This window comes from Pelodiscus sinensis, chromosome 2 (assembly GCF_052426305.1).
Source record: "Pelodiscus sinensis isolate ZL-2025 chromosome 2, ASM5242630v1, whole genome shotgun sequence".
Taxonomy (NCBI): domain Eukaryota; kingdom Metazoa; phylum Chordata; order Testudines; family Trionychidae; genus Pelodiscus; species Pelodiscus sinensis.
In genome coordinates, this window is record NC_143053.1 from 9,028,851 (window position 1) to 9,047,677 (window position 18,827).

The window sequence follows — 18,827 nt, forward strand, 5'->3', positions numbered from 1 at the left end:
AAATTATATCTGGAAATCCATCATGACAAAGAATTAGGAATTTGAGGCCCATATATGGCACTAAAATATTAAACATTTTCAGACTGTGCTTGGTGCCTCAGAGAAACAAGAAAACATATGGGCCCTTCCCCAAACAACCATGACAGTGTGAGGGCCTAATCCTGAATCACATACATATATACAGGCAGTCCCCGGGTTATGTACAAGATAGGGACTGTAGGTTTGTTCTTAAGTTGAATCTGTATGTAAGTCGGAACTGGCGTCCAGATTCAGCCGCTGCTGAAACTGATCAGCGGCTGATTCCAGGAAGCCCGGGGCAGGGGCTTCCTGTAGTCAGCCACTGGTCAGTTTCAGCAGCTGCTGACTTGGGGATGCCTGGGGCAGAGCAGCTGGGGTGCTGCTGGGTTGGTCCAGTAGCGCCGACGCTCCTCAGCGCTACTGGACCAACCCAGCAGCACCCAAGCTGCTCTGCCCCAGGCGTCCTGAGTCAGCCGCTGCTTAAACTGACCAGCAGTGGCTGAATCAGGACGCCTGGGGCAGAGCAGCTGGGGTGCTGCCGGGTTGGTCCAGTAGCGCCCAGAGCGGCGCTACGGGACCAACCGGCAGCGCCCCAGCTGCTGTACCACAGGCGTCCGGAGCAAAGCCGCGGAGCACGGGGGCAGCGGGACAGCCCAGACGCGCCGTGGCTGTCCTGCTGCCCTCGGGCTCCGCGGCTTTGCTCTGCTTTGCTCCCCGTCCCCCTAGTCTGCAGACCAGGGGGACGGGGAGCAAAGCAGAGCAAAGCCGCGGAGCACGCGGGCAGCTGACAGCCCAGACGCGTCTGGGCTGTCCGCTGCCCGCGTGTTCCGCCGCTTTGCTTCCTCTCCCTGCAGACCAGGGGGACGGGGAGCAAAGCGGCGGAACACGCGGACAGCGGACAGCCCAGACGCGTCTGGGCTGTTCGCTGCGCGCATGCTCCGCGGCTTTGCTCTGCTTTGCTCCCCGTCCCCCTGGTCTGCAGACCAGGGGGACGGGGAGCAAAGCAGAGCAAAGCCGCGGAGCATGCGGGCAGCTGACAGCCCAGATGCCTTGGGCTGTCCGCTGCCCACGTGTTCCGCCGCTTTGCTTCCTCTCCCTGGTCTGCTGGAGACCAGGGAGCGGGAGGGCCCCGTTCGTAACTGCGGATCTGACGTAAGTCGGATCCGCGTAACTCGGGGACTGCCTGTAATGTTATTGACAGGAAAATTGTCAGGGGCTTTACTGGGACTACTCATGTGCATAAATTAGATAGAGTAAGGATGTTAAATTTAGATTAATCAACTAATTGAAAAATCGATGCAATTTGCATTGACTATTCGATTAGTTGATAAGGGCACCTCTGCCTTTGAAATGTAGCAAGAGACCTGCTGGCTCCTGCTACATTTCAAAGGAGGAAGTGCAGCGAGGAGCAGAGGGCTAGCAGGGGAATCAAGCAGCCCCCCGCTGGCTCCATGCGCTCTACTTTTGAAATGTATAAGAGCAGGGGCTTAGGGTTAGGCTCTTGTACATTTCAAAGGTAGGGAGCATGAGGTGAGCGGGGGGGCTACTTGAGCTCCCACGATGTTTCTGCTTTCAAAATGGCGGAAACAGTGCCAGTTCCCCCACTGCGCCTTTACCTTCCCCGCCCCCACATAGAGATGGAGCTAGGGAACCAGCTTTTAAGACGGCTCCTCCCAGCACCCTTCCCCTTGCTTCCTTTCTCTGATAGAGGCAGCAAGGAGGGGGAAGCAACTAGTCGAGTCACTAGCTGAATATCCAATAAGCATATGCTTATCGGATAGTCGACTAGTCCCCTACATCCCTACATCAGAGCATATATTTTCAGAATTGAGACCCAAATCTGACAACACATAACAAACAAGGGTCAAAGACCATACTGGAGGACAGGAAACGAGAATAAAAATCACACAATAATTAACTGATTTACTGCACACACATACACACACGGTTCTGTTGAAGTTAAAAAAAAATTACTTTTGTAGAAAATCTGGCAAAAATTTATTTTAAAGAGAGACTGAATTGAGGGACAGGAGGTGGCTTACTAAACAGACATAGGGAAAAGGGGCAGCAAGAGTGGGAATAGTCTATGACAAACCTGGCTAACTTCTTGAAAATGATCAATGTGGCATCCCATAAGAAAGGATGTTGGTGCCATTAAAAAATCCAGCATTTGACGTGACAAAATGGGTACAAAAGTGTGCTGCCATTGAATAGGATGAAGGTACAACATGAAACATTCAGCTATGAGTGTTAGCAGGGCCCAGTCAGAAGAGAAGAAAACAATCCTCTGCTCAGTTAAGATGCAAGTTATAATCTGGAAACAATAACAAAAATATTGAATATTAATATTAATACTTGTTACATAGAGCAAATTCTGTAAAAAACTTGTCTCTGAGAACTTTACGATTTTCAAATTGAGGTTTACCATCAGATCAACTTTACAGTAATACACATTTTACTCAATGATAAACTGAGGCAAAGACAAGTTAAAGAATTTTACATAGCCAGAGTGCAGGGTGAAATACTAGCTCCACTGAAGTCAATGAGAGTTCTGCCATTACTTCAGTGGAACCAGGATTTCTCCTCAAAAGTCCTGGGTACCAGTTCATTGACTCTAGCTGCAAGACTGTCATAGCACCAAATTCAGGGATAAAAATCAAAACCATACACAGATTAAACACACAAATGGACTGCACACATTTTAAAGTAAAGGGCCAGAAATTGTTACACTTGTCTGGGCACAATTACCCACATGCACATGCATCCAGAAGCACAAGAACAGGGGTCAGCAACCTTTCAGAAGTGACGTGCTGAGATTTATCGTATTCACTTCTATTTACTGGTCTGTGTGCCATTGATACTTTTTAAAGTCAATAATAGTCCTACTTACAGCAGCTTCATTAATAAAAAAGTTAAGGTGCAGATCTTAAGCCATTAACTCCTATGTAAACTTTGTTTAAATGTAATAATACAAATGTCCTCCCAGCACACCCTCCACCCTGCCAATGCAGCCTGCTTTCCTCCTCCACTCCAACCCAACCAGCCAGAGTGGACAGCAATCTGGATTGCAACAAATGAGTCAGACACCTCAAATAAACTGTCCCCTGCTTCCACCTCACTGTACAGATGCCAGCACACACCCACCTCCTCTTTCCCCCATCTATCTTTGTGCAATCTGCTCCCCACAGCCCAGGTGGGGGCTGGGATAAAATCCTGCTTCTCAAAGTAGCAGTCACCAGCAGTCTGGCCTGTCCTAACTCCTAGCTAAAGCACAAACAAATTATCCACACCTCCTCCACCGCACAGCAAAAACAAACTACCTCCCTGCTTCCAACCCACCCTAATGCCAACCCCCACCTACCCATTCTTTCCCCCACCTACCGCAAGCAGTCAGCCCCCTATCGCCCTTCCCAGGAAGCTTGAGAGTGTTGAGTTTCTGTCTTTCTCCCCCATGCACAAGGGATTCTCCAAACTCCTTGCCCTTTGACTTACCCTCCCAATTACGCACTCACCCACTGCCTCAACTCCTCCAAATCTGCCTAACCTATTATTCTCTCCTTATCTTGCTTTTTATTACCTGGTCTGGGAGCTGCCCCATTTCAAGCATGAAGCAGCTCCATTTAGCTGCTTGCTCAGCAAGACAATGCCCCTCCTCCTGCCAATCAGCTGAGCTCCCTGCCTGCACAGGAGCTTTAAACTTCTGAGCTCAGAAAACCACTGCATGAGTAGGTGCAGAGCTGAGCTCCTGCCCTGAATGCCACTGAAAATTGGTTCATGTGCCTCTTATGGCATGCAGCGTGCCATTGGTTGCCGACTCCTGCACTAGGAGTTGATCCTGCACAACATTTTCAGATGGGAAGGTTGGTTGTGTACCAAATACATGCACATACACATGTACATACACACTAAAGGCACAGATGAAATAGGGATCCAATCAGCTCTTCAGTTCAAAAGAGAAAGCAGCTGAGGGGAACAATGGTGATGTATTAAGAAAATAAGACGGGATGCTGGCAGGATATTATCTTGCCTTTCTTCATTAATTATATTAGATGAATATAATGATGGCAACTGTTATCTCCCCACTGGTAAAGCTGGCTGAGTTCTGCATTTAAAACAGAAATTCAGTTCTCTATTATGTATCACAAAAACAGTGTATACGTCCCAAAACTACCACACTTACTGTTTTAGTACAGAATGAATTTTATGAGCATTTACAAGTACATCTGGTTTAGGAGCTTTAACAATTGGTCCTTTAAGAAATTTAGTAATTTGTGCCAAACCATAATAATCAAGCTAATGTGTTTTTAAAAATCAAGTTAATCTAATCTGGGCCCCAAACACAAAAATGCCTTAATCAGAAACATATTTATTGCATGGTGTTAATACACAAGAGTTAAATTCTCTGAGTGCCCAATATGGGCATTTCCATATACTATAATGTGTTACGATTTCTTTTAACTTTAACCTTAACTCTGAATTTACTATAGTTAAAAGTGCATGATTTGGGGATAATTACATCTCTGTAATGTATTTAACCCTAAATTACAGATATACGCACTCAACCTGAATTCCATCTAGTAATTTCTTTTCTGAGAACAACAAAAGAATAAAGGTAACACAAGCGAAACATGTGACACTTTACATAATCTGTTAATTGTATTACCTGTAGCACCTGTTCTGGTTTGAAACATAGTAATGGAAGATGAAGATCCAAGTCAATAACTGGGCTATCTGGATCCTCCCGTGATGGAAAGACTATCTGTAGTGGTTTCATATTAAATACCTGTAAAAATTGAGAAACATGTATTATTAATTTAAAAATATTCCCACAGAACATGAAATTTTAAATCCTAATTCTAACTATAAAACATTATGATTATCTGAAAGAAAGTTATTTGTGTGTCTGTACTGAAAGTATTAAACTTAATACAGTAAAACTCCATTGGTCCAGCATCTGATGGTCCGGCACCATCAGGAACCCAGAAGTGCTCCAGGCAGCCAGACCAGAGGAGCTACTCTGACCCCGGCTTCCCCAATTCAGCCGCTACTGAAACTGACCAGCGGCTGAATCGGGGAAGCCGGAGGCAGAACAGCTGGAGTGCTGCCGGTAGGTCCCGTAGCGCTGCCCCTTGGCGCTGCGGGACCAATCCGGCAGCACCCCAGCTGTCCCCGATTCAGCCGCTGCTGAAACTGACCAGCGGCTGACTCCGGGAAGCCCGGGGCAGAGCTGCTCTGCCCTTGGCTTCCCGGAGTCAGCCACTGGTCAGTTTCAGCAGCAGCTGATTTAGGGACGCCTGGGGCAGAGCAGCTGGGGTGCTACCGGGTTGGTCCAGTAGCGCCGCCCGTTGGTGCTGTGGGACCAACCTGGCAGCACCCCAGCTGCTCTGCCCCAGGTGTCCCCAAGAGCAACTGAGGTGCTGCCGGGTTGATCTCGCAGCACCAAGGGGCGGCGCTACTGGACCAACCCGGCAGCACCCCAGCTGCTCTGCCGCAGGTGTCTGCTGCTGAAACTGACCAGCAGCGGCTGAATCGGGGATGCCTGGGGCAGAGCCGGACTATCGGAAGAGGGGGGTGCTATGAGGGGTTTGGGGTGGCAACTCCCCCAACACCACCCTAGACCCCTCATAGTCCCCCCTTCCGATAGTCCAGCATATCTGATAATCCAGCACCCCCTGGGTCCTAAAGGTGCCGGATTATCGGAAGCTTACTGTAACTATTTCCATAAAGCACTAGACTGAAAAGAAACACAAAGTAAGATATTTTAGATACTGAAACAATTAAAATTGAGAAAATAAATTACCTTTTTTACAAAATTATACTTTTTTTAATATAATCATAATAAAGAGATAAGAGATTAAGGAACTTGTCAGATATGTCTACTGCAAGTTTAGTCTAACTGCATTCTCTCCGTCTAGGCTACCGCTACTTTTATCAAAGCAATATGTCTGAATCCACCTGCTTTATTACCTAGTATTTTTTCTCCTATTCTGAGAAACTTTATTTCACTGCTTGCTGATTACAATTTAAAATGTAAACTAGCATATAATAGTTGATTTTATATAAATAAGGTTAATAATCAAGAGCAGAATCATGCCATTCAGACACATCTCACAGAAGAAATTGTGGAGAGCTGCACTGTTCAAAAAGCAGCCTCTTGAAGCTTCTAGGTGAGCATATAAAGAAAACACCCCTTTTTACAGCACATTTATACATGGTCCCCATTATGGTATCTGAGCGCCTCACTATGTATTTATCCTCACAAGGTCCTTGGAAGGTAGGGAAATATTGTCTTCACTTTGCAGATGGGGGATTGAAGATAAATGACTCACCCGAGGTTATACGAAACATCTGTAGCAAGGCAGAAAATTGAACCACATTTCTCAAGTACTAGAATAGCATTTGAACCACTGAATAACCCTTCCTCTCCTCACTACTCTATCTGCTGCACAGAAAGAGCAGAGCTATGACCCCACCTTCTCTCCATCTCGTTGGTCTACCATGAATCCATTAGGAAACAGGTTAAAAGCAGTCTGTGCCCCCAGAGCACAGGTACTGACTTCAATGGCATCACACTGGCATTAGAATGGTGTTACAGAATATATCCCTTTTTACACAAACAGCATACTTACTATTTTAAAGCAAATAATGTTAAAATAAGTATGGAACTGAGTTTCACTAATTACCAAATGGAGTGTTCCTGGTGGAGGACTGGGTATTAAAGACAATTTTGCTGCAAATTCTTTTATACGATCATCCACGTCTAAATCCTTAAAAGGTCTGAGATGTACCAGTAAACTGAAATTAAAGTATGTTAAATATTATTTTAAAAAACAAGTAAAGGGATTAAAAAACAAACCAATCGATACCTGAAAACTAAAAAAATAAAATAAAAAATACCCATTGGCATGGATAAAAGTATTATTACAAATATTTCATCTTTAGATAATTTAGAGACTCCAATTGATTTTAACAATGTTGATATATAAGCTGTTCTTTCATATATTTCACACACAATTATATTTATACTTCACGCGTGCAAGTTTGTCAAACATTGCTATTTTAGGAGCTAAACTTCTTAGTCATTTCAAAACCACAGAGGGCTAAAGCTTATTGGAAATTAGCTCCTTTTTGTAGGCTTACACTATTTAGTTATAAATTTAAAATACACCATCCAAAGTGTTACTACGAGTACAGCATTACAATTGAGAAATTAAATGCACTTCAAGAAACAAAAAAGTTTAATTTCCTAAAGTATCATTTCACAAATGTAGAGTATTGTAGAAAATAATCATTAAATGTGTGCTTCAATGTGCATGCAAAAATTAATAACTGTAAGAAGTTATATCTTTGAATGTCCTGACTTATGTGGATAGAAACTGTCAATTTTTAAAATTACATTACCAGATTATTAACAAAACACAAACCAAGGGATTTTTTTTGTTTAAAAAAAAATATGCTATTGTGTTTAAATTCAGTATAGCCATTGCTCTGTTTGTGTCTAACTTGGGGTTTAAGCTCCATGTGAATGGGGCCATATTTTTCCCTATGTTTGCACATTGCCTGGCGAACAGAGCTCCAAAGAGCACAATAACGTACCAGCAACTGATCTCCACAATCAGAGAATATGGATCCTCATCAGCCATTAGAAGACGAAGACAAATATGTAAGATTTTATTCTAGCTAATAACTAGAGGAGTTCTCTCTCCTTTAATCACAACATGGAGATATTAGACTTTCAGTGCTGGAAGTCCTTTCTAACAAATTAGAGGGTTGGTATGCAATGATAATCTAAAATTTATCTGAAATATTTGGTATTCTATTTAGGAAAGATCCAGTATTGGGACAAAGAAAAATTACACCCAGATACAATACATAATTACACTTTACCTTTCTTAGCATTGAGCCAGCCATTCAGCAGTCATATATAAGCATCTAAATCTTCAAAAGTGACTAATAATTTGAGTATATTATGGTTGTCCAACTTTAAACACCTCTGGAAGGTGAGGGTTCAACATTTCTGAAACCTGAATCTCTTCAAGGTATCTCAAGTCTGCCACTTAAAAGTTACTCAAAATTACTACAGAGGGGTAGCTGAGTTAGTAGTCACTATTGAAAATGTACACTAATTTTCTCTTCTAAACGATCTATATAGATTCTCTCAGTGTTTCTCCACCTTTTTTTTAATAAAATACCCCTTTTTCAAAAATAAAATAAAATAAAATTATAAGTACCCCCAGTACCTACAGTTTTCAGACACGCAAAAATTCTTCTACCATTGCAACACATTCGTTTAAACAATGTAATCATTGCTGGGTGGGCAATAAAATTTTTGGGTGTAAAAACTACAAAAATAGTAAAACGCTGTAAAACAAAACAAAAATTCAGTTTTCTCCAAATTTCAGTTGTGATGACGTATCCCCCAGATTTCTCTCAAGCACGCCTAAGGGTACTCGTACCACTGGTTGAGAAACACTGGACTATCCGGCCAACAGCTTCAAAATTCACTCCTAAATTTGGCCCCTCTCAGATGATAACATCTCTTCCCTATAGAAACCACTGTGATTTTTCACTATGATTTTGCCATTTCTTCTCACCTCTGCCTCCATCCTCACTTTCTGGTCCCAACCCTTTGGCCAGGCAAGGCTAAGCATGATTATTTAGAACTAGTCACCAATGTTCCTTAATTAACCAAGGGGAGGATGATTTTGAACAATGAAAGCTGCTTTTTCCTAAGATATACTGCTTATACTACTTCTGTAGAGCTCCCAGACCTCTAAACTCCAGAAAAAAGAGCTTGGGGAAAGATATCAAATCCAGGTCTCTTGTACTAGCTAAATAATGCAGTGCCCTCTCCCTTGCTGGAGTTTTAAAGAATCATTCTGTCCCAATCTGAAAGAGAAAATCTTTATTCAGTGACCAAGTCCAACTGCTTCTGCATAACAGAACATGTGCTTCTTCTGCAGTATCCCCGCACTCCCCTCCCCCGCCCAGACTTCCTGTCCTCAAATATAAGCAACTTAAGGTACAATTCTCAATACTTCACTTGCCACAAACCTCTTCCTTTTTCTTTACCTACCTACCCTTTCCTAAGCAAAACTCAAGTTGTCTGCTGCATCTCCTGCCAGGAAATTCAACAAGAATACCTTGGGTGTCTAAGTGCAACTAATTAATACTAGAACCTGATTTAGATATTCAGACCAAAGTCATAGTAATTTTGGGGACCTCAAGTTTTGGATGGTCAATTTGAGACACGTTAAAGAGGCCTAATTTTCAGAAAGTGTTGCGCACCCACAAACTGAAAATGGGGCCACTTTAAGACCTATTCTCCGAAAACTGGGATCCTTAAAAGAATTTCAAACTGAGTACCTAAAAATTAATGCACTCAAAATCACTAGTCACTTTTAAAAACTTTAGCCTAAATCTCTTGCTTCTTTAGCATGGGTATCAGAAAAGTTAAAGTAAGCCAAGAAAACAGTTTTGAAAAGCCACATAGCAATAAAGATCTCCTCAGGATAGATAACCTGTGGCTATTCTAGATGACACTGGGGGTACGTCTAGACTACATGCCTCTGTCGCCAGAGGCATGTAGATTAGGCTACCAGACATAGTAAAATGAAGCGGCCATTTAAATAATCGCCGCTTCATTTAAATTTACATGGCTGCCACGCTGAGCCGACAAACAGCTGATCAGCTGTTTGTCGGCTCAGCGCGATAGTCTGGACGCGCGGGTGTCGACATCAAAGGTATTTGTCAACCACCCAGGTAAGCCTCATCCCAGGAGGTTTACCTGGGTGGTCGACAAATACCTTTGATGTCGACACCCGCGCGTCCAGACTATCGCGCTGAGCCGACAAACAGCTGATCAGCTGTTTGTCGGCTCAGCGTGGCAGCCATGTAAATTTAAATGAAGCGGCGATTATTTAAATGGCCGCTTCATTTTACTATGTCTGGTAGCCTAATCTACATGCCTCTGGCGACAGAGGCATGTAGTCTAGATGTACCCTAAGCTACTGGGAGATATATTTACAATGGAAGGTAGGGACAGGATCCAGAATGACCTAGACAAATTGAAGGACTAGGCCAAAAGAAATCTCATGAGATTCAACAAGGACAAGTGCAGAGTCCTGCACTTGGGAAGAAGAATCCCAAGCACTGTTACAGGCAGCGGACTGACTGGCTAAGCAGCAGTTTGGCAGAAAAGGACCTGGGGATTACAGTGGATGAGAAGCTGGATATGAGTCAACAGTATGCACTCGTAGGCAAAGCGGCTAATGGCATATTAGGGTGCATTAGGAGGAACACTGCCAGCAGATCTAGAGAAGTGATTATTCCCTTTTATTCAGCACTGATGAGGCCACATCTGAAGTATTGTGTCCAGTTCTGAGCCCTCTACTACAGAAAGAATGTGGACGCATTGGAAAGGGTCCAGCAGAGGGCAACCAAAATGATTAGGGGGCTAGAGCACATGATCTACGAGAAAAGTTGAGAGATTTGGGCTTACTTAGTCTGCAGAAGAGAAGGGGGGGATTTGATAGCAGCCTTCAACTTCCTGAAGAGAGGTTCCAAAGAGAATGGAGAGAGGCTGATCTCGGTAGTAACAGATGGCAGAACGAGGAGCAATGGTCTCAAGTTGCAGCGGAGGAGGTGTATGTTGGATATTAGGAAAGCTTTTTCACTAAGAGGGCAGTGAAACACTGGAATGGGTTACCTAGGGTGGTGGCAGAATCTCCATCCCTAGAGATTTTAAAGTCCCGGCTTGACAAAGTCCTGGCTGGGATGATTTAGTTAGGGTTGGTCCTGCTTTGGGCTGGGGGCTGGACTTGATGACCTCCTGAGGTCTCTTCCAGCCCTATGATTTTATGAACTTGTGGCCTAGGTGTGAGCATACGAGACTAACCCTCAGAAAACCTGGATCCTATTCCTGCTTCTAGCACAACTGTTTCTTGCGCAAATGCTTTGACGATCCCGTTCGGGCAAAAGCCCTTTTCCGGAAATGTTTTTGTGCAAGAGGGCCAGTGTAAACAGCTAAAAACTGTTTTGCGCAAAAAAGCCCCGGTGGCAAAAATGGCGATCGGGGCTTTCTTGCGCAAAACCGCGTCTAGATTGGCACGGACGCTTTTCCGCAAAAAGTGCTTTTGTGAAAAAGCGTCCGTGCCAATCTAGATGCTTTTTTCCGCAAATGCTTTTAACAGAAAAACTTTTCAGTTAAAAGCATTTGCAGAAAATCATGCCAGTCTAGACGTAGCCTTCATGATTGTGAGACACGATAAGTCTGAGAAGACATATATTACTGGCTGTTATTTACACCAGGGCTACTCAACTTTGGAAGCCCTGGGGGCCACAAGGCCACAGCACATGCCGAGGGCCACAACTTAGCGTGGCTGCATATATGCAAGTTACAAAATTTACTAAAATAGCTCCTCTCCTAGCCCAAAGCCAGGCACCCTACAGCCCTCTTGCTGCAACTCAATTCTCCCCCCCCCCCTCCCGAACATAATCCCAGCCTCTATCCTAGGCCTGCCGCACACACACCCCAGCACAGTCCTTGCCTCTCCCCCCAGCTCCCGAACACAGTCCCAGTCCCTACCCTGGCACCCCTCCCCCTCAGCACAGTCCCAGTCCCTACCCCCAGGCTCCGAACACAGTCACAATGCCTACCCTGGTACACCCCAGTACAGTCCCAGAGCCTACCCTAGCAACCCCCAGCACAGTCCCAGCGCTTACGCCTGGGATCACAGAGCACAGTCCCAGCCCCTTCCTTAGGCTCCGCAACAAGGCCTAAGCTGCCTCCCTGTCCAGGCCCGGCACACAGTGCTCACCGGTGCAGATGCAGCCCCAGGGCAGCTGCAGACAAAACGGGCACCAGCTGCATGTTGAGTAGCCCTGATTTACACAGTGCCCAATGGCGCAGTTAATTTTGCCAGCCGTGAGAAACCCAGCCGGGGAAGTGGGTTAAACCAATTGAGTTGAGTATCACTTCAGGTGAATGGCTCTTTAAGACTAAGCCAGCTGCAGAAATGCCGCACAAGTTTTCCATTCTATGGAATGTTCTTCAAAGAAAATACCTTTTCAAATGTGTAAATGCTCCTTAAGAGCCACCTGGGGAGACACTTGGCAACCCTTTTGAAATGTAATGGAGACTCATATTTGGGTCGAGACCCATAGGTTGGGAAACCCTGCCCTAGAACGTGGAAGATGCTGGTTTAAGTACCTCCAACTGTATATAAGCAAAACAGCTTCAACAAGACTAACAAAGCACTGCTCCAAAATATCCCACATAACCCAGTGGTTAGGACACTGGCTTACAATGTTAAAGACCCAAGTTCAAATCCATTTTCCACATCAGGCAGATGGGTTAACGGAACCTGAGTGAACCAAGTCCTGGAAGAGTTTTCTATCCACTGGCTTACAGGTTATAAGGGACTCCTCCACAGCCTCTCGCTCCCCCCCTCTTTTTTTTTTTTTTGGAGGAGGAGCATGAAGACTATTCAGCAAATTCATGTCAAATTCACAAATAGGTTCTTTGCATTTATAAAACTTAGCATTGGTTGGAAACAACAGTGGAAACTTTTTTTTCCCTCTCATTTATTTAGATTACTACAGAGGGCCTACAACTGTAGGACTATATAAATAAAAGAGACGAGTACTTGTCCTAAGGATCTTACAATCCACTTCAGATACAGGCTTATATATTAAACAGCTTGAAGGTGAAAAAGTGAAAACTTGAGTTGGTGGCCTCCACAATAAATTGAAGTGCTATATTACTCAAACAGTTTCTCAAGTTCCACCCCATCTCTTGACTCACCTTTAAATTTGAAGTATTTTAAGAACAGTTTTGGATGTAGATAATTAGTCTCAATGAGAAGCCCTCAAAACAGTGTGATTTAGGAACTTAACAGTTCTGTCCACCTGATTTGCCTGAAGACCATCAGCACCCAAATAATCATGTATTCTTTCACATGAAATGGCTAGCTTATCTTATTCCACAATTTGTCTAGTTACAGACAAGTTTACTTATGCTTTTTGTGAAACCTATTCTGTTTACAGCTAAGTATTTAAATCATTTCCCCAAAAAAGGCAGATGTATAGATGTATCTTCCAGGGAGAATCTAGAAAATCTATACTAGAAATCTGTACCCTGTGGATATTAATTTTGCACAGCCATATAAAGTCTCAAAGAACCCCAACAGACATCACTGTAATTTCTCTGAAATTGCATTTCTGTTTTATCATCATCAAGGTGGCTTTACCCTGCCTCATGCCATAATCACTTAGAACAAACTCCAGTTTTATTGTCACTCGAACATTCCAACTATACTGTCAAAATTTGACATGTCATACATAAAGGACTGACTTGTATGTATTTGCAGCAGAGGAACAAATGATATAATAGTAATACTTACCAAGAAAGACAGTCCTTAAGAGCATTAAAATATGGATATCTGGATATGACACAAATAGCAAATGGTACGAAGCAGCCAAAAGCTTTAGCTTTAGATTCCCAGAGGGCCTGCGCATTTGACGAGAAAGAACCATCCTACAAGAAAGCTACGTATTAATATTGTTGATGTTATTCATGAAATTATGGTTGGTATTTCTGAGGGAACCTAAGCAAGTTAGATACCCCCAATTCCCATTGAGCTTTGGACATCTAACTCTCTTAGGGTATGTCTACACTACAGCGCTAATTCGAACTAACTTAGATAATTCGAACTAAGCTAATTCGAACTAACGCATCCAGACTAAAAAACTAGTTCGAATGAGTGTTTTGCTAATTCGAACTAGCATGTCCACACAGAGTGGACCCTGAACCGGGGTTAAGGATGGCCTGAAGCAGTGCCGGCAGGGCATCAGATGAGGATTTAGAGCGTGGAGCTGCTGTCTCAGGCTAGCTGAGGGCTGTGCTTAAAGGGACCCAACCCCCACCCCGGACAGACAGTTCTCAGGGGTGCCCTGCTTGCAAAGCAGTCCTGGCTTGGAGTGCCCTGAGTGCCCACACTGGGCACATCACAGCACTCAGCCATCAGACCGGCTGCACTTGCCGCAGGCTGCCATCTGGGGAGAGGGGGCAATTGGGGGGCTGCAGGAGAGCTTCCACCCCCAGAAGCCCGCAGAGCCAGCCCAGTCCTCCCCATCGGGGGCTCGTATCCCATTCCTCCCTCACCTCCTTCCACTTGCCCCTCCCTAGCCCCCCTTCCTGATGTACAAAATAAAGGACAATTGTGTTCAAAAACAGAATCTCTCTTTATTGAACAAAACTGGGGGAGACTGGGAAAAGGAAGTGGGAGAGGGGAAGAGAGAGGGTGGGAGAGGGGAGGGCAACTACAATGATGAGGGGTCTGGAACAGGTCCCATATGAAGAGAGGCTAAACAGACTGGGGCTTTTCAGCTTAGAAAAGAAGAGATTGAGGGGGGAATATGATAGAGGTCTATAAAAGCATGAGTGGATGGAGAGGGTGCATAAAGAAAAGTTCTTCATTAGTTCCCATAAAGAAGGACTAGAGGACACCAAAGGAAAGGAATGGGTAGCAGGCTTCAAACTAATAACAGAAAGTTGTTCTTTACAAAACAAAAGAGTCAACCTGTGGAACTCCTTGCTGCAGGAGGCTGTGAAGGCTACAACTAGAACAGAGTTTAAAGAGAAGTGAGATCAATTCATGGAGGTTGGGTCCATGGAGTGGTATTAGCCAGTGGGTAGGAGTGGTGTCCCTGCCCGAAGTTTGTGGAAGGCTGGAGAGGGATGGCACGAGACAAATGGCTTGGTCACTGTCTTCGGTCCATCCCCTCCAAGGTCCCTAGGGTTGGCCGCTGTCGGCAGACAGGCTCCTGGGCTAGATGGACCTTTGGTCTGACCCAGTACGGCCATTGTAAGCTCAGGGCTCAGGGTCGGGGGTCTCAGTGGACCACCTTGATTTTCATGCAAACCTGCTCCTGGGTGGCCAGGCTGGCAGCTCTCCTGCCCTAGACGGCCGCTTTCCTGTGCCTAGTGCGGAGGTCGTGGACGAGGTCCACGATGTCTCCACTGGACCAGGCGGGTGCCCGCCTCTTGCGGTCCTGGGCAAGCTCCCGGGAGCCGCCAGCCTGGTTCTGGGAAGAGGGGGAGGGCTGGGGGGCATCGGGTGGCTGGCTCGAGCCGTGCCAGGTGCAGGGTCTGCTGGCTGGGTGCTGGCAGGCTTGCACCTGGCATGGGCATCGTAGTCAGCCCGTGCCCCTTTAAGGGGTCCGGGGCCGGGAGGGGGGCAATAGAGTTTCCCTGGTGTTGGCCAGAGTGGCCACCAGGGAAAGCTTGGGAGGGCTAGCCTCCCACTAGTTCGAATTAAGAGGCTACACACCCCTTAATTCGAACTGGTAAGTTCGAACTAGGCTTAGTCCTCGTGGAATGAGGTTTACCTAGTTCGAACTAAGCTCTCCGCTAGTTCGAATTAAGTTCGAACTAGCGGAGCGCTAGTGTAGCGCCTATCAAAGTTAAGTCGAACTAATGTCCATTAGTTCGAATTAACTTTGTAGTGTAGACATACCCTTAGAATCCTCTGAAAATCTTAAGTTTGTAAAAATTAGATCCACCCGCTAAAAGCAAGTTATTTGTGCTATGAACGTTTACCAGGGACTCTCCGTATACTTGCCACAAACATCAGTGCACCATACGTTTAAAACCAAATTATGTTCTCAAATACTCTAGCTCTCAAATACCCCCACTGAATTCTATGGGAACTGTGCTTGAGTATATGGGCATAATATTGTGCTAGGTGAGAATTACTTCTAAAGTAAATAGTAATAAAGAGGTAGCCGTATTAGTCTGATTTTGCTAAAACAAAAGGAAAAACTATGTAGCACTTTAAAGGCTAACAAGATGGTTTAATAGGTGATGAGCTTTCATGGGCCAGACCCACTACATCAGATCATATTCTGGAAGAGAATTGGCATGACCATATATACCATATATATATTCCTTTGGTACATATGGTCATGCCAATTCTCTTCCAGAATATAATCTGAGGAAGTGGGTCTGGCCCACGAAAGCTCATCATCTATTAAACCATCTCGTTAGTCTTTAAAGAGCTACATAGTTTTTCCTTTTGTTCTAAAGTAAATAGTTATTCCATATTGGTATTAATACTACAAAGGTCCAATAACTCATGCAAATTATCCAATGAAGTAGATATTACTATCAAAATGTATTACCTAATGTTTAAATAAGTTTAAATAAAAGTGTAAATTAAAAAACATACTTGCATAGGTTGGTAATACTGTGCAACAACACCATATGTTCTGTTACCACAGACATCTGTGAAGACCAGAAAATGAATCTGATCTTCTTTTGATTCAGAAGTTATGTAAAGCCCTCCTGCAAATGAGACAAATACTTTTCAAAACATACATTACTAAAAAGCTTTTTTTAATAGTGCTGCTTGCCTTCCTATAGTTATAGCAAGTATTATGACAGTTGCTACTTTACTTCCATTGTAATATTTCATTTTAAAGCCATGCTGTCCAACACTCTAGCCACTAGCGACTTGTGACTATTTGGCCGGTTGAGTATGGCTAGCTGGCTGAACAATGTGGCTATTTGGCCAGTTCAGTGTGGTTAGTTTGCTATAGCAGTAGATAATATAGTGGCTACTACTTCAGATTTGGCTGGACACCAGAGTTTTAAAGAGATTATAGCACACCTGTATAATTCACTTGATCTGAAACATTCAGAGGGGTAGTCGAGTTAGTCTGCAATTGGAAAAACTTAAAAAACAATGAATAGTCTTGCAGCACCTTAGAAACTAACAAACCATGTAGATGGTATCGTGAGTTTTCGTGGGTACAATCCCGGTTGTGCCCACAAAAGCTCATGATACCATCTACAGTAAAAGTCCATTGGTCCAGCATCTGGCAGTCCGGCACTCCTGATAGTCTGGCACCATCAGGAACCTGGAAGTGCTCCGCAACCGGACCATTCGAGCTGCTCTGCCCCCAGCTTCCCCTATTCAGCCACTGCTAAAACTGACCAGCGGCTGAATCAGGGAAGCCGGAGGCAGAGCAGCTGGGGCGCTGCCGGGTAGGTCCCCTAGCGCTGCCCCTGGGTGCTGCCTGGTTGATCCAGTAGCGCCGAGGAGCGGCGGTGCGGGACCAACCCAGCAGCACCCCAGCTGCTCTGCCCCAGGCGTCCCCAAGTCAGCCGCTGCTGAAATTGACAGCTCTGCTTCGGGCTTCCTGGACTCAGCTGCTGATCAGTATCAGCAATGTCTGACTTGGGGACGCCTGAGGGAGAGCAGCTGGGGTGCTGCCAGGTTGATCCAGTAGTGCCAAGGAGCGGTGCTGCGGGACCAACCCAGCAGCACCCCAGCTGCTCTGCCCCAGGCATCCCCAAGAGCAGCTGGGGTGCTGCCTGGTTGGTCTCGCAGCGCCAAGGGTCGGCGTTACCCCGACCAACCCGGTAGCACTCCAGCTGCTCTGCCCCAGGCGTCTCCGATTCAGCCGCTGCTGGTCAGTTTCAGCAGCGGCTGAATCAGGACGCCTGGGGTGCTGCCGGGTTGGTAAAAGGGTGTTAGGCACTGGGGAGCAAAGGGCTGGGCTGGGGCTAGATGGCCAGGCAACATTACATTTGCATATCTACTTATTCATTATTTGCATAACAAATATACAAATAAAATGTTACCGGTTCACCGGTTCACCAAAAGTTTGTGAATGGGTTGGCTGGTCCCTAGCATAAGAAAGTTTGGGAACCACTGCTCTACTTGTAAAGCCTCTGACACAAGGGAGTCCTGCTCCACATCTGGAGCTGCGTGGGACTATGATAATACAATTAAATTTAACTCTCATATATCCATAAATAGCTGCAATGAGGTAAAAGGTCTGTGACTGTGTTTATTTATTAACTAGTAGCAGCAGTAGTAGTAGTAGTATAGGCCACCAAATATATAAAATGTTTATAAACATTTATCAATTAACCGTTAAATGAAAACCACATAATACCTGGAAAGCATAGCTGCGGTAAGCCAATAAGATCAATATCTTTTGGAACACTAATATCTTCAGTATCTGTTGCTTTCTGTTCCCCATTTGGATTTTTCACATTTTCAAACTTAGGTCTCTCTTTCTTTTTTCGGAAAGAACGTCGTTTTCCTTTATTGAAGTTATTATTATTTGTACTAGTTGCCTGAATATCCTCTTTGCTGATAAACGGAGGTACAAAAACTGACAGAACTTCTGGCTCAAGGGAGGAAGAGTTTCTCTCTTTTTTCTGAGCAATCTAAAAACAAAATAAGTAGACATATTATTGTTCTTTTTATTTTCCATTCTGCCATAGTGATTGTCCATGTAACAAGAAAATACTGTTTTTCCTAGTTTCTTCATTTTTCCTTCCACGACTCTATCCCAATCCCACTGAAGCCAATGGAAAGATTCCATTTGTCTTCAGTGGTAACAGCATTAGACCAGTAATCTTAATCTATTCACGATTCAAGACTCATTATCAATTATTTTTCTTTGGTAAGTGTGACGGCGCATCGTAGTCCCCCGACTCCTGCACCCCCGTAGTAAGAATGAACAGACTCCACCAGCCAGTAGAATAGAGGGAGTTTATTGCTTCTCCAGGATACAGCACAGCACAGATGTAATCTGGTTACAGGAACTGGGGCTAGGAGGCCTCAGTGGCCCCCCTTGAGATGGGGGGTGGCTGGGCCCTACAATCCCAGCCCCCTCCCTAGCTCCTTCTCCCCTGCTTCCCAGACAGAAATTAAAAGCCGCCCCTTCCAGCCCTGCCCCCCAGTCAGGGGCGGCATTCCACCTTCCTTTGTTCCTCTTCCTGGGGGGTAACT

At 44.8% G+C, this 18,827-nt stretch overlaps 1 protein-coding gene across 3 annotated transcripts in view; it reads right to left on the minus strand.

Annotated features, from left to right (window-relative positions):
* DENND3 (DENN domain containing 3) overlaps positions 1–18,827 on the minus strand; it is an 84,062-nt gene that overhangs the window by 38,005 nt on the left and 27,230 nt on the right. For all 3 annotated transcript variants that reach the window (XM_089776147.1, XM_006123514.5, XM_025184882.3), the window contains 6 exons: positions 17,983–18,259; positions 16,248–16,363; positions 13,422–13,555; positions 6,702–6,813; positions 4,682–4,801; positions 2,114–2,332 (listed from right to left, as the gene is read on the minus strand). In XM_089776147.1, coding sequence (XP_089632273.1) covers positions 2,114–2,332; positions 4,682–4,801; positions 6,702–6,813; positions 13,422–13,555; positions 16,248–16,363; positions 17,983–18,259 — 978 coding nt within the window. The remainder of the gene's footprint in view (positions 1–2,113; positions 2,333–4,681; positions 4,802–6,701; positions 6,814–13,421; positions 13,556–16,247; positions 16,364–17,982; positions 18,260–18,827) is intronic.